General features: G+C 43.9%; 1 protein-coding gene across 1 annotated transcript in view; it reads left to right on the top strand.

Annotated features, from left to right (window-relative positions):
- AP3B1 (adaptor related protein complex 3 beta 1 subunit) overlaps nt 1–11,367 on the top strand; it is a 340,812-nt gene that overhangs the window by 297,496 nt on the left and 31,949 nt on the right. The window contains exon 25 of the mRNA XM_015419569.1: nt 9,543–9,640. Within this exon, the coding sequence (XP_015275055.1) occupies nt 9,543–9,640 (98 nt within the window). The remainder of the gene's footprint in view (nt 1–9,542; nt 9,641–11,367) is intronic.

The following is an 11,367-nucleotide window of genomic DNA, read 5'->3' as shown; positions in this document are numbered from 1 at the left end:
TTTTTTCTTGTGAAATTGGAGTAGGCCCGATAGGCCAAATCCATCTCTTCTTTTATTTTTTCCGCTTCGTTGCCAATCAGTGGTGCCAGTGCACTTGCCAAAATGTCTCTAAGGTCCTCACCCTCTTCCTCTCTCAATCCCTGGAAACGGAGAATTAGGTTTGATTTTTCCATCTGAAGCATTAGCACTTTATTATCTTGTCTTTCTTGATGTTTTTCAACTTTCAAGACCTTCTTCTTAACTTTCTGTACTTCTTCTGCTGATGCCAGACATTTCTTTGCAATGTCATCCACCTTCTCTGCTGTCTCTGTCATTTTCTTTTGCTGTAACCCAAAAGCATCCTCCATGGAATCGAGTTTTTTGTTAATTTTTTGCAGTTCTGCCAGCAGATGGCGTGCAAGATCACTGTCTGGTTGATTGGCAGCAGCTCCAGCAGTAGAGGGGCTAGGACAGGAAGTCCCGCCTGTCTTCTTGGGCTGTTTCTCTGTTAGCTTTCTCGACGTCGCCATATTACAACTTTGTTTACTTTTTGGAAGTTCTAGCTGCACTCCTCCGGGATGGCTCCCAGATCTCCACTCTCTTTCCCGCCCAGAAGGTAAAACGCTTATTTGATTTTCTGCGTCGCCCCCCTCATACGCTTAAAAAGTCTTTCAGATACGGGGGGGTTTCCCTCCTCCCTTCTTCCCGCTTCTCTTTTGAGGGGGGGGGCCTTTTAAGCCACCGCTTTTGTTAGAAGCTTCGACTTACAGTTAAGCGCTTAACTTCTCATCAGGACTCTGGTTTGTCGCTCCACCACTCCGCTGTTCCGGTGGCGTAGCTATCCCCTTCAATGAGGGGCAAGGCACAGCCGGGGCCGTTTGGGGTAGAGGGAGAGCCTCAATTCCCGACCTTCTGGTCGGCAAGAGGCTTCTCCCCAAAGCACCCCCTGGTTAGGAGCCCTCCCTGAGGGCTTCGTAGGATCTCTGCTTGCGCGGGACCCCCCCAGGCTGTGCTTGGGCGATCCGAGTCCGGGAGTCGACCCGAGACCCGGTCGCCATGCGCGCCGCCGCGGCCGGAAGTCTCCATCCTGGAAATATTTTATCCTTCAAGTACTTCATGTGTGGGGACAAAACCCATAAATTTTAAATGCCTTTTCATAATTTCTGGTTTGTTCAATGAAAGCTGACTTATATAACAATGATTTTTTGTTTTAGGATGATGATGATGATGATTTTGTAGCAGGAACTCCTTTGCATATTAGGCGACAGACCCCTAATGTAGCCAATCCTCCAAGAGCTTACAGTAGCCCCTGTAAGAAAAGCTCTGTAAACTCTTGGAGGATTGGCTACATTAGGGGTTTGTCACCTAATATGTGAAGGAGTTCATGCTACAAAAAGAGCCCTGATGATGATGCAACAAATAATTTTACTTAAATAGCAGAATTTTTTATTTTTAGTTTTTGGAATTCTGTTTGTCATGTAATTTTTCTTAATACAAGAAACATCTTCTGAGACAGTGCTGCAGGTTTGGATCATGGTAGCTTCAGAGGAGAGGGCGGTGAAAGGAATAGACTGTCCGCAAGAAGCAGCGGTGTGATTATTGGTCCACACTAGCGTTTGAAATCTTGTTGAAAGCAGTATTCTGTGGGTTCCTTCTTTTAAAATACCTGCTTCGTGTATACAGACGTGAGAAAAATAAACAAAGAGGCACAACTATTAACCAAAAACTAATTGAAACGGGAGAACAACTTAAAGAATTACTAAGAGCCAAGTTAATTGATTGTGGCTGGAAAGACCAGTTAAAGGCACACTCAAAGAGAAAGGACTGGAACATCTTACTGTTGATTATTTGGTGGCAAAAATCACTCCAAAAGGCAGAGCTTTGGTACCTGAGAGCGTAAAGAAAGAGTTTTTACAAAGAGTAAGAACGTTCCTTGCTCCGCATGCCATCCTTTGATTCTTCCATTGAGTCTTACCACATTGTGTTAAGTGAATCATGCCAGAAACTGGAAGACATTTTTCCCTCTGTGCTTTAGAGTGAAAGTTAACTCTTTTTTTTTACACGTTTAGTTACTGGAAGTATTCTTCGCTACAATGAAAATTTAATCTTGATATTTTAATTTTAAAAACTCCAAGCACCTTAAATAAAACACATCTTCTGTATCTGTCATTATATGTGCCTTATGTATCAGTCAATTTGATACCTAGAGCTCTAAGGTTAAAAAGCTAGTAAACCAACAGCAAGTGTTAGCAGGTTAAATACCATGTATGTTAATAAATTGATTTTTTCTCCTGCTAGAAATATGTTTAAGGAGGATTACTGAGGTTTCCCTCCAATCAATTTTTAAATTATTATTTGCAGTACAAACTAAAATGTAATATAAATGCCAAGCATTCTAAAGGTGTGTGTGATTATCTTGGTCTACTGATGGGGCTGCTGCTATTTTAAAGTATCCAAACTTTGTTTTGTGAAATAGTGAGGCCTGCATTTCAGTGCTACCTTTCCACCCAAATAAGGTCCCTCATTTCACCAAACATTCCAACATTAAAAACATTTAAAATATATACAATAATACAATATGATAATAATACAATAATTCAGTAAAACATGTTAACATACATGACATTAAAAACCAGGGAGGAGGCCAGTATGTGTGTTATGTGTATTTTTATTACCTGGACAGCAACACATAGCTTTCAGGGCTTATAGTAGCAGTTGATAAATAGCCCTTGCGAAAAGATTAAATTCCTGACTGGCTTTCTGAGTATCTGATACCATGCAGGCATATTCAAGACTTGAATGGCACAAAAGTCAAGAGAACCTTCATGGCATATAATAGAGACTTAAATATAATGCTGTTTAATGGTCACAATCTTGGCCAGTTGTTCCATAGACAGTCTGGTAGATTTGACCTTGGAGATATGAGCTCATATGCTAGATCAGTTGAACAGTTTTCTGAGTAGCCTTAAGCATGGGTCATTTCGTAGAAAAAGAGCTGCAGGAGTTCATTAACATAAGGTGTGCTAATGAGCTACTAGGCTATTGACATAATAGCTCATTAGCATATGCCACACCCCCTGACATCACCGGAAGTGATGTCAGAAGGGGAAGCAAAGGGGGGAGGCATCTTCAAAAGCCTCCCCTTCCCTTCCCCAGCTGGCCTGTGGGGGGGGAGCAAAGAGAGAAGTGGTTTAAAATTTAAACCCCTTCTCACTAGAGTTGGGCTGCAGAAGGAGGAAAGAGGGAAGGAAAGAGAGAGAGAGTAGAGAGAACAAAAGAAGGAAGGAAAGAGGGAAAGAAAGAGAAGGAAAGAAGGAAGGAAAGGGGATAAAAAGAGAAGGAAAGAGGTAAAGAGAAGAGAAGGAGGGAAAGAAAGAGAGAGAAGGGAAGAAGGTGGGGAAAGAGGAAAAGGAGAGAATGAAAGGAGAGAAAGAGAAAAAGGAGAGAAGGGAAAGAAAGAGAGAGAAGTAAAGAAGGAGGAAAAGAGAGGAAGGAAGGAAGAAAAAGGAAAGAGAGAAATAGAAGGAAAGGAGGGATAGAAAGAGGGCAAAGAGATGGGGAGAGGGAGGAAGGCTCTCCCACCCCCATCAAGCCCCCCCACCCCCACGGATCCGTTATGTTGATCCCTCACTTAGTGCGATCAAGGCCTTCCCTAGGCCACAGCGCTCTGGCACAGGCCCCGGGACGTCGGCAACAGGCCTCCTCAGGCCTCCCCCGGGCCGCAGCGCTCTGGTGTGGGCCCTGGGAGGCCGGCGATGGGCCTCTTCAGGCATCTTCCAGGCCGCAGCGCTTCAGCGCGGGGAACTGGGGGTGGGGCTTGCTCATGGGCTGCTGGAACAATGCTCCTGCGCGCTCCAGCCCCAAATGACCCCTGGCCTTAAGCAAGACACTCTGGTCTTCACTCACTGTCTGCAAAATATCAACAGTACTAAAATTTATTCTACCATAACAATATTTCCAGATTGGAGGGGAGGGAAGAGGGCAGAGTTAAGGGTAAATGTAAATTCCCCAAAGCAAATAAATATGAGAAGAATTCCTGCCAGCAGTGTAATGCTGCTATAACATGCAAATGCAGAAGTCTGTTTAATCAGTCCCCCCAAAAATTCATTATTTGGATACCATATTTATTTGATTTATATACCATCCTCCCTGAATGGGCTCAGGGCGGTGTACAACAATTAAAATGATGTTGAAATAACAATTTGCACAGAGTAGTATCATAAAATACCATGTAAAAGTGGAGAGACCAGATACTAAATCAGGTCCAGTGTCTAATCAGATGTCCAATTGGGTTCAGGCCACTGATGGATAATTGACCTAAAGCTGGGCCGGGGGGGGGGGCGTCCACTGCCTCAACCAAAAGCTAAGTGGAAGAGCTCCATCTTGCAGACCCTGTGGATCTGCAATCAGTCACACAGGGCCCTGATCTTGTAGGGGAGCTCATTCCACCAGGCAGGGGTCAGGGCTGAAAAGGCCCTGGCCCTGGTCGAGGCTAATTAGAGGCCCCTGGGGCCAGGGGCCACTAAAAGATGTTGATTTGTGGACCTCAGTGCCATCCGGGGCTCATATGGGGAGAGACAGTCTTGTAGATATGCTGGCCCCTGGCCATATAGGGCTTTAAAGGTAAGCACCAGCACCTTGAAGTGGATTCGGAATTCAGTAGGCAGCCAGTGCAGTTCACGCAACACTGGGTGGATACAAGCCCTCACAGACGTCGCCATCAACACCTGTGCTGCCGCATTCTGCACCAGCTGCAACTTCTGGAGCAGTGTCAAGGGCAGCCCTACATAGAGAGAGTTACAATAACCCAGGCTGGAAGTGACAATTGCATGGGTCATTGTAGCTAGGTCAACGGCAGTAAGATATGGGGCTAATTGCCTGATCTGCCTCAGATAGAAAAAGGCAGACCTGACAGTGGCGGTGACCTGGGTCTCCATGGAGAGGGAGACATCCAGGAACACCCCCAGACTTCACCTCTGATGGAGGCACCAGTGGAGCCCCATCGAAGGTTGGGAGCCTGATCCCCTGACCCAGTCCCCCGCAACCCAGGTACAGGACTTCCATCTTAGATGGATTTAACTCTGTCATAACCAGTTTTCCCGCTAACCTGAGGTAGTGTGAGCTAGCTCACAGTTTCTTAGCCTCCGGCTCACACATTTTTGTCTTAACTCAGGAAGGATGGCTCCAGAGCAAACTAATTTATGCAGTAGCTGAATTGCTCTCTCACAACTTTAATGCCAGTAGCTCACGAAGTAGACTTTTTGCTCACACGACTCCATAGCTTAGAGGGAGCATTAGTCATAACCATCCAGCCACAGCCTGTAATGCCTCTTCCAGGTGTCCTGGGGCCATGTCCGGGCAGCTGTCCATCAGTAAATAGAGCTGGCTGTCATCTGTATACTGGTGACAACCCAGCCCATATCTCCGGATAATCTGGGTGAAGGGGCGCATATAGATATTGAACAACATGGGGGAGAGAATCGCTCCCTGCGGAACACCACTTTCCAGTGGATGCCACTGGGATATTCCCCCCCCAAGTGCCACCCTCTGTCCCCGACCCTGGAGGAAGGAGGCCGCAACTGCAAGGCAAGCCCCCATATCCTGGCATCAGTGAGGTGGTAGGTTGACACCTCATGGTCAACCATATCAAATGGTGCCGATACGTCAAGAAGAATCAGCAGCTCTGATCTGCCTTGATCCAGGTGTCTCCGGAGATCATCCACCAGGGCGACCAGCACCGTCTATCCCATTGGCGGGGTGAAACCCTGACTGGAAGGGATCCAGGACCTTAGCCTCATCGAAGAAAACCTGAAGTTGTGTCATCACTGCCCTCTCTATCACCTTACCCAGGAATGGTAGATTGGACACCAGGCGGTAACTATTAAGGACTGTTGGGTCCAAAGAAGGTTTCTTAAGGAGAGGGCGTACTACCGCCTGCTTCAGTCCCCCTGGGAAGGGCCTCGTTGAAAGGGACAAGTTAATAATTCCCTTAGAGAAGTCCCTACCTCATTGTTGCAGGCCTTAACCAGGTTCACAAAAAAATGGTTTCGCTTCAGCTTTCAATTTTTCTGTAAGAATATATTTGTCAGCTCAGTTAGATATGACTCCCTGACTTGGATGGCCCTAGTTAGTATTTGGATGGGAGAGCACCAAGGAATACCAGGGTTGCTATGCAGAGGCAGAGAATGGCAAGCCACCTCTAAGCATCTCTTGCTTGAAAACCCTACGGGGTTGCCATACGTTGGCTGCAACTTGACCAGGGTTGCCAGGCCCCAGGTCTGGGTGGGGTTTCCCCCACTTTTGTGGGCCCCTTTATGCCACTAGTCAGGGGGAACCCACCCGCAAATAGCCCCCAATGCAACATGATGACATCACCTGGAACCAATATTGGGGGCAGCGCTCTAGTTGTTGGGCAAAACTCTATGATAAAATTAAGCTCAAACCATAGAGTTTTGCCCAATAACTATAGTGTCACCTCCCTGGCGTCAGCAACGTGATGACGTCACTTCTGGGTGATGCCATTGCGCCACACGCACCAGAAGATCCCAGAACAGACCCAGGAGCCCCCCACTGTAAGCCAGGACCTGGCAATCCTAAACTTGACGGCACTTTCCACCACCACGCCGTGTTCATCTGGTGGTTCATTTGTGTTTCATCTGCTGGTTAGGCAGCTGTTCTCTTAAGGGCCCACTGCAGACAAAACATTAAAGCAGGATTTAGTGACTAAGTAGTGGTCATATATACCACCAAAACAAGCTAGAGGGAAAGGGACCTAGCTAAATATTAATGACTCATAGGTTCCCACTATAGGGTAAGTATTTCTGGGTGTGCTTTACTAGGGAAGAATGTTATCAAATTACCTGTAACATTTCTATGACTTTTTTTTCTCCCCCCTCCCATCATGTCACCATGATGATTCGTCAACCCCATTCTCTCTTGAATTCCCATTTCAGTTGCCTATCAGGAAACACCTTTATAGTTGTCTTATGCAGAGTTTCTCAGTAAAAGCATTTGTCATTAAAACAGGAAGGTTTCACTACATTTAGACATCACAATAACCTGTGGTTGCTTTAGATTCTGGTTAAAGACAGGCTGATATGTGACATGTCTATCTGACATCAGCAAAAAAATCCCAGTTGTTGTGTAAACTCTAGTCGTTCTTTTTTTTTAATAAAGATTTTATTGGCTCCCCTGAAAAGGGGAGGTATTTCGCTTAAAAGAAAAAATGGGAAGGGTAGACAGTGGGAGAAAGAGAAAGCTGAGTGATATATAAACTGGTAAATTAAACTGTTAGTAATGTCCAATTAATCTTCTTGGGCTTCTTCTGTGTGTTGTCAAACTTCTTTTCTTAGTCCTGTCACATGTAGTTCTCTGTTAGTATGTTAGTAATGTTCCTTTGAATTTCTGTTAATAAAAAAAAACTCTTCTGTGCACATTCAGAGCCGCTTCTTTGCGTGCTGGGTGCTTTTACTATCGCTGACGTGGAGGAGCTTCCTCTGTTGTCTTCTCCTTCCGGCTTGTTAGATCCTCCTTCGGGTTGTTGTTAATACTCTCAGTTCATGCACTATAAATCCTCTTCTTTTCATGCCATTACCGGAGGTCCCCAATTTTGAGAATGGTATTAATTTCATTTCGCTTTTATTTCCGCTCCCAAACTCTCTATTATCGCACACAAACAAATGCCCAGACGGAAGTCCCTCCCTTCTTCTCTGCTCGCTTTTGCCCAGCTCCGACATCTTTTCTTTTTTGTTTACTTTTAGAAAGTTCTTAAAATGTGCTCCAGTAAACTCTAGTCGTTCTGCTTCTTGCTTCTTCCGTGCCTCCCTGTATCCCTCTCTTTGGGGCCTTACAGCTGGAAAGTACATGGGTATGGAACAAACTATGGTTTGTGAATTCAGATGTCAAAAAGACAGCAGCTGTGATTAATAAAACCAGCTACAAATCCTAGTTTGAAATCTTTGTTTATTGCCAGAACAATATTTGGCTTACTGAATTTACATGACATCTTGGGGTGGGGGGTGGGAGTTACTTACAGAAATCATATCATACCTTTGTTGAAAGATCTGCAGTGGCTACTCATCTGATTATGGGCACAATCCAAAGTAGTGGTTCTTATTACCCTTCAGGCCCTAAAAGGCTGGGACCAATGTACCTGAAGGAACATCTTGCCCTGTAGTGTCCAGCCAGCCAATTAAGACCTTCCTTCCAAGTGATACTTTCTGGGCCTTGCCTTCAAAGGTGAGGCAAGTAGCAACTAGAAAAAGGGCATTTTCAGAGGTTGCACCTCTTTGGACACACTCTCCCTTGAGAGTCACCTGGCACCTGCTATACTGTTTTTTAGATGCCAGGTCAGAAGAACATAAGAGATGCCAATGTTGGATCAGGCCAAAGGCCCATCCAGTCCAACACTCTGTATCACACAGTGGCCAGAAATCCCAGTGCCATCAGGAGGTCCTCCCACTGTTGACCCCCCCCCCCAAGCACCAAGATGACAGAGCATCACTTGCCCCAGAGTCCCTATCTATACCTTGTGGCTAATAGCCACTGATGGACCTCTGCTCCATATGCTTATCTAATTCCCTTTTGAAGCCATCCATGCTTGTAGCCACCACCACTTCCTGTGGCAGTGAATTCCAAGTGTTAATCACTCTTTGGGTGACGAAGTACTTCCTTTTATCCGTTCTAACCCGACCGCTCAGCAATTTCATGGAGTGCCCATGAGTTCTTGTATTGTGAGAAAGGGAGAAAAGTACCTCTTTCTCTACCTGCTCTTTCCCATGCATAATCTTATAAACCTCAATCATGTCACCCCTCAGTCGTCGTTTCTCCAAGCTAAAGAGCCCTAAGCGCTTTAACCTTTCCTCATAGGGAAAGTGTTCCAACCCTTTTATCATTTGAGTTGCCCTTTTCTGCCCTTTTTCCAAAGCTATAATATCCTGTTTAAGGTGTGGTGACCAGAACTGCACACAGTATTCCAAATGAGATCGCACCATTGATTTATATAGGGGCATTATGATATTGGCTGATCTTTTCACATGTCAAGTGTTTCTTTTCACATATGCTTTTACTGAAGGAGTTTTCTCTTTTTTTGCTGCTTTATGGACTACTTCTGGCTGAAGTCTTTCTAATGGAATTTTTTAGGGTGTCCAAGTGGTTGTTTTGTGCTTTTTTCTGCCACTGGCTTGTTTTGGTAATTTATGGTGTTCTTATGCTTTTACAGTATCTGTTTTATTTGTAAGTCACCTCAAGTGGTGCTCTGGAGAGGTGGCATATAAATTTCCTAAATAAATGAATAATGGCTTATAAATTCTATTATGTCTTACAGCCATCTGTAGTTCAGCCTCATTTCATGATGTGTAAAAGAGTGCTCTTATTTCGCAGGATTTCTGCAATAGGTTATCTAAGCAGAAATGTAAATCTTGAGTACTCTGCTTAAAAATTAAAATGAGGAATGTTAATTGTTGATGATCCTTTAAGATCTTTTAAACATCTTCATGTTTGTAATAGTTTTGTAAAATACAAAACAACTTACTTCTTTCTCCCTCTGCATCTTCTTTTCTCAGTACAACGGATGATCAGTTCAGTGTTAATATTCAGCCCCCTGTTGGAGAGTTACTTTTACCAGTCACTATGTCAGAAAAAGATTTTGAAAGAGAAAAAGGTGAGAAATAAATTTGAAACAAAATGTATGTGTGAGTCCTTTTTGGAAATACTGTAAAAATTAATTTGTTGTAAATTCTGTTAACATGTTTTTTCAGTCTGACTTTACTGTTTCAGTCTAAAGAGTATCCCAAAAACTGAGACACAGGCTGTACTCAGATGTCATGATAAACTACAATTTATAAAAGATGGTTTGATTAAACTCTGGTTGAATGTGATGTCATGATGCAGGCTGTGCAATAAACTGTGCTTTGTTGGTGGATGCGATTCTAACCTGTGTTTGTACCTTGCTTATTAACTGTAGTTTGTTGTGACATGAATGCAGAAATTCTAATTGGTTTGGTAGCACACAGATAGGAAAGCATAGACAACAGAAAATCATTTCAGTTGTATTCGGCTATTAAGAGTGCTCTCTCCCTCCCTCCCTCCCTCCCTCCCTCCCTCCTTCCTTCCTTCCTTTTGCTGTCTCTCCAATACCTCTCATCACTGTTATTTGATGACTTCACCAAGCAGCAATATAGTTCAGATTCAGCCTCTCCCCAGAGCAAATTTAAGTCAACTAAAAGTTGTGAGAGGCGCTGTTTTGTTTCAGTCTCCATACAGAAGTGTCAAACTCATTCGTTACGAGGGCCAGATCTGACATCAATGTCACTTCGTCACGCTAGGCCATGTGTGCCATAAAAATGTAATGCCAGGTACTGGAGATATAAACTTTATAAAGGACACAGGCAAACCCAATTAATGATATTATTTTTTACTCAAAATATAGACATGCTTAAAACATTAACACAGCCTCTGTCATCTGGCAATAAAGGTAATTACCAGTTGCTCGCAGCTCAGATAAGAGCCCTGGACAGGCCAGTTCTGACCCTCAGGCCGTATGTTTGACACCCCTGGCAGGATGCATTGAAGTGGCTGGACAGAAAGCAGGGGGATGGCTTGTGACTGGCAAGAGATAGGGTATGTGTGTGGGGGGGGGGCCTTAATTTTGTTTAAAAAATTCAGGAATTGGTTGAATTACCTAAACAAATGAAGGCAGGGAGTCTGATAATCCTGAGCCAGGAGACTAGGCTTTCCCTAGGCTTTCTTCTCTCCCCACTCCACTAGTCTCCCATTTATTGCAGCCAAGCACAGTAGTCATGCTGCATGCACGGTGAGGCTTTGCCAAGCAGCCTGAAAATACCAGGAATCTTGGAACCATCTAGGGATTCTGTTTGGAGGCAGGAAAGGAAATACGCTGCAGACTAACTGGGACTCATTGTAGTTTGTCATGCATATCCAATAGACCATCCAGGTTTTGTAGAAGAAACTGTAATTACAACAAACCACAGTTTATTGTGGTGTCCGAGTGCAGTATACATTTCACTGATAGTTGGAAACTAATTAATGCATTTTAAAAAAGAATAAACAGACCAGTGTTTGGTGGTGAGAGTTATGGTTTCCTACAGTAATGCACTAATGCATTTCACATTAGTACTAATGGCTAGAACATTGGTCTAACCCTCTCTAAGAAATAATTCAAACATATATTAATATTTTGCTTTGTTTTCTGTGCTTCAGTCTAAGGCTTTTGTATATAGCTAATATACTTTGTCCTGGTATATTAAAATTCATTAGTGTTGCCTGTCTCCCCAAATAGCACTGTTTAATATTACATTCTTCATTTTCCTCTTGGAAAAGAAGCACGATATTGTTACTTATTTAGTTGGCACAATTATTTTTACATCT

Source organism: Gekko japonicus, unplaced genomic scaffold (assembly GCF_001447785.1).
Source record: "Gekko japonicus isolate JY-2015 unplaced genomic scaffold, Gekko_japonicus_V1.1 scaffold206, whole genome shotgun sequence".
Classification (NCBI taxonomy): Eukaryota; Metazoa; Chordata; class Lepidosauria; order Squamata; family Gekkonidae; genus Gekko; species Gekko japonicus.
Note: the sequence above shows the minus strand (reverse complement) of the source record. Positions and strands in the feature narration are given on the sequence as shown.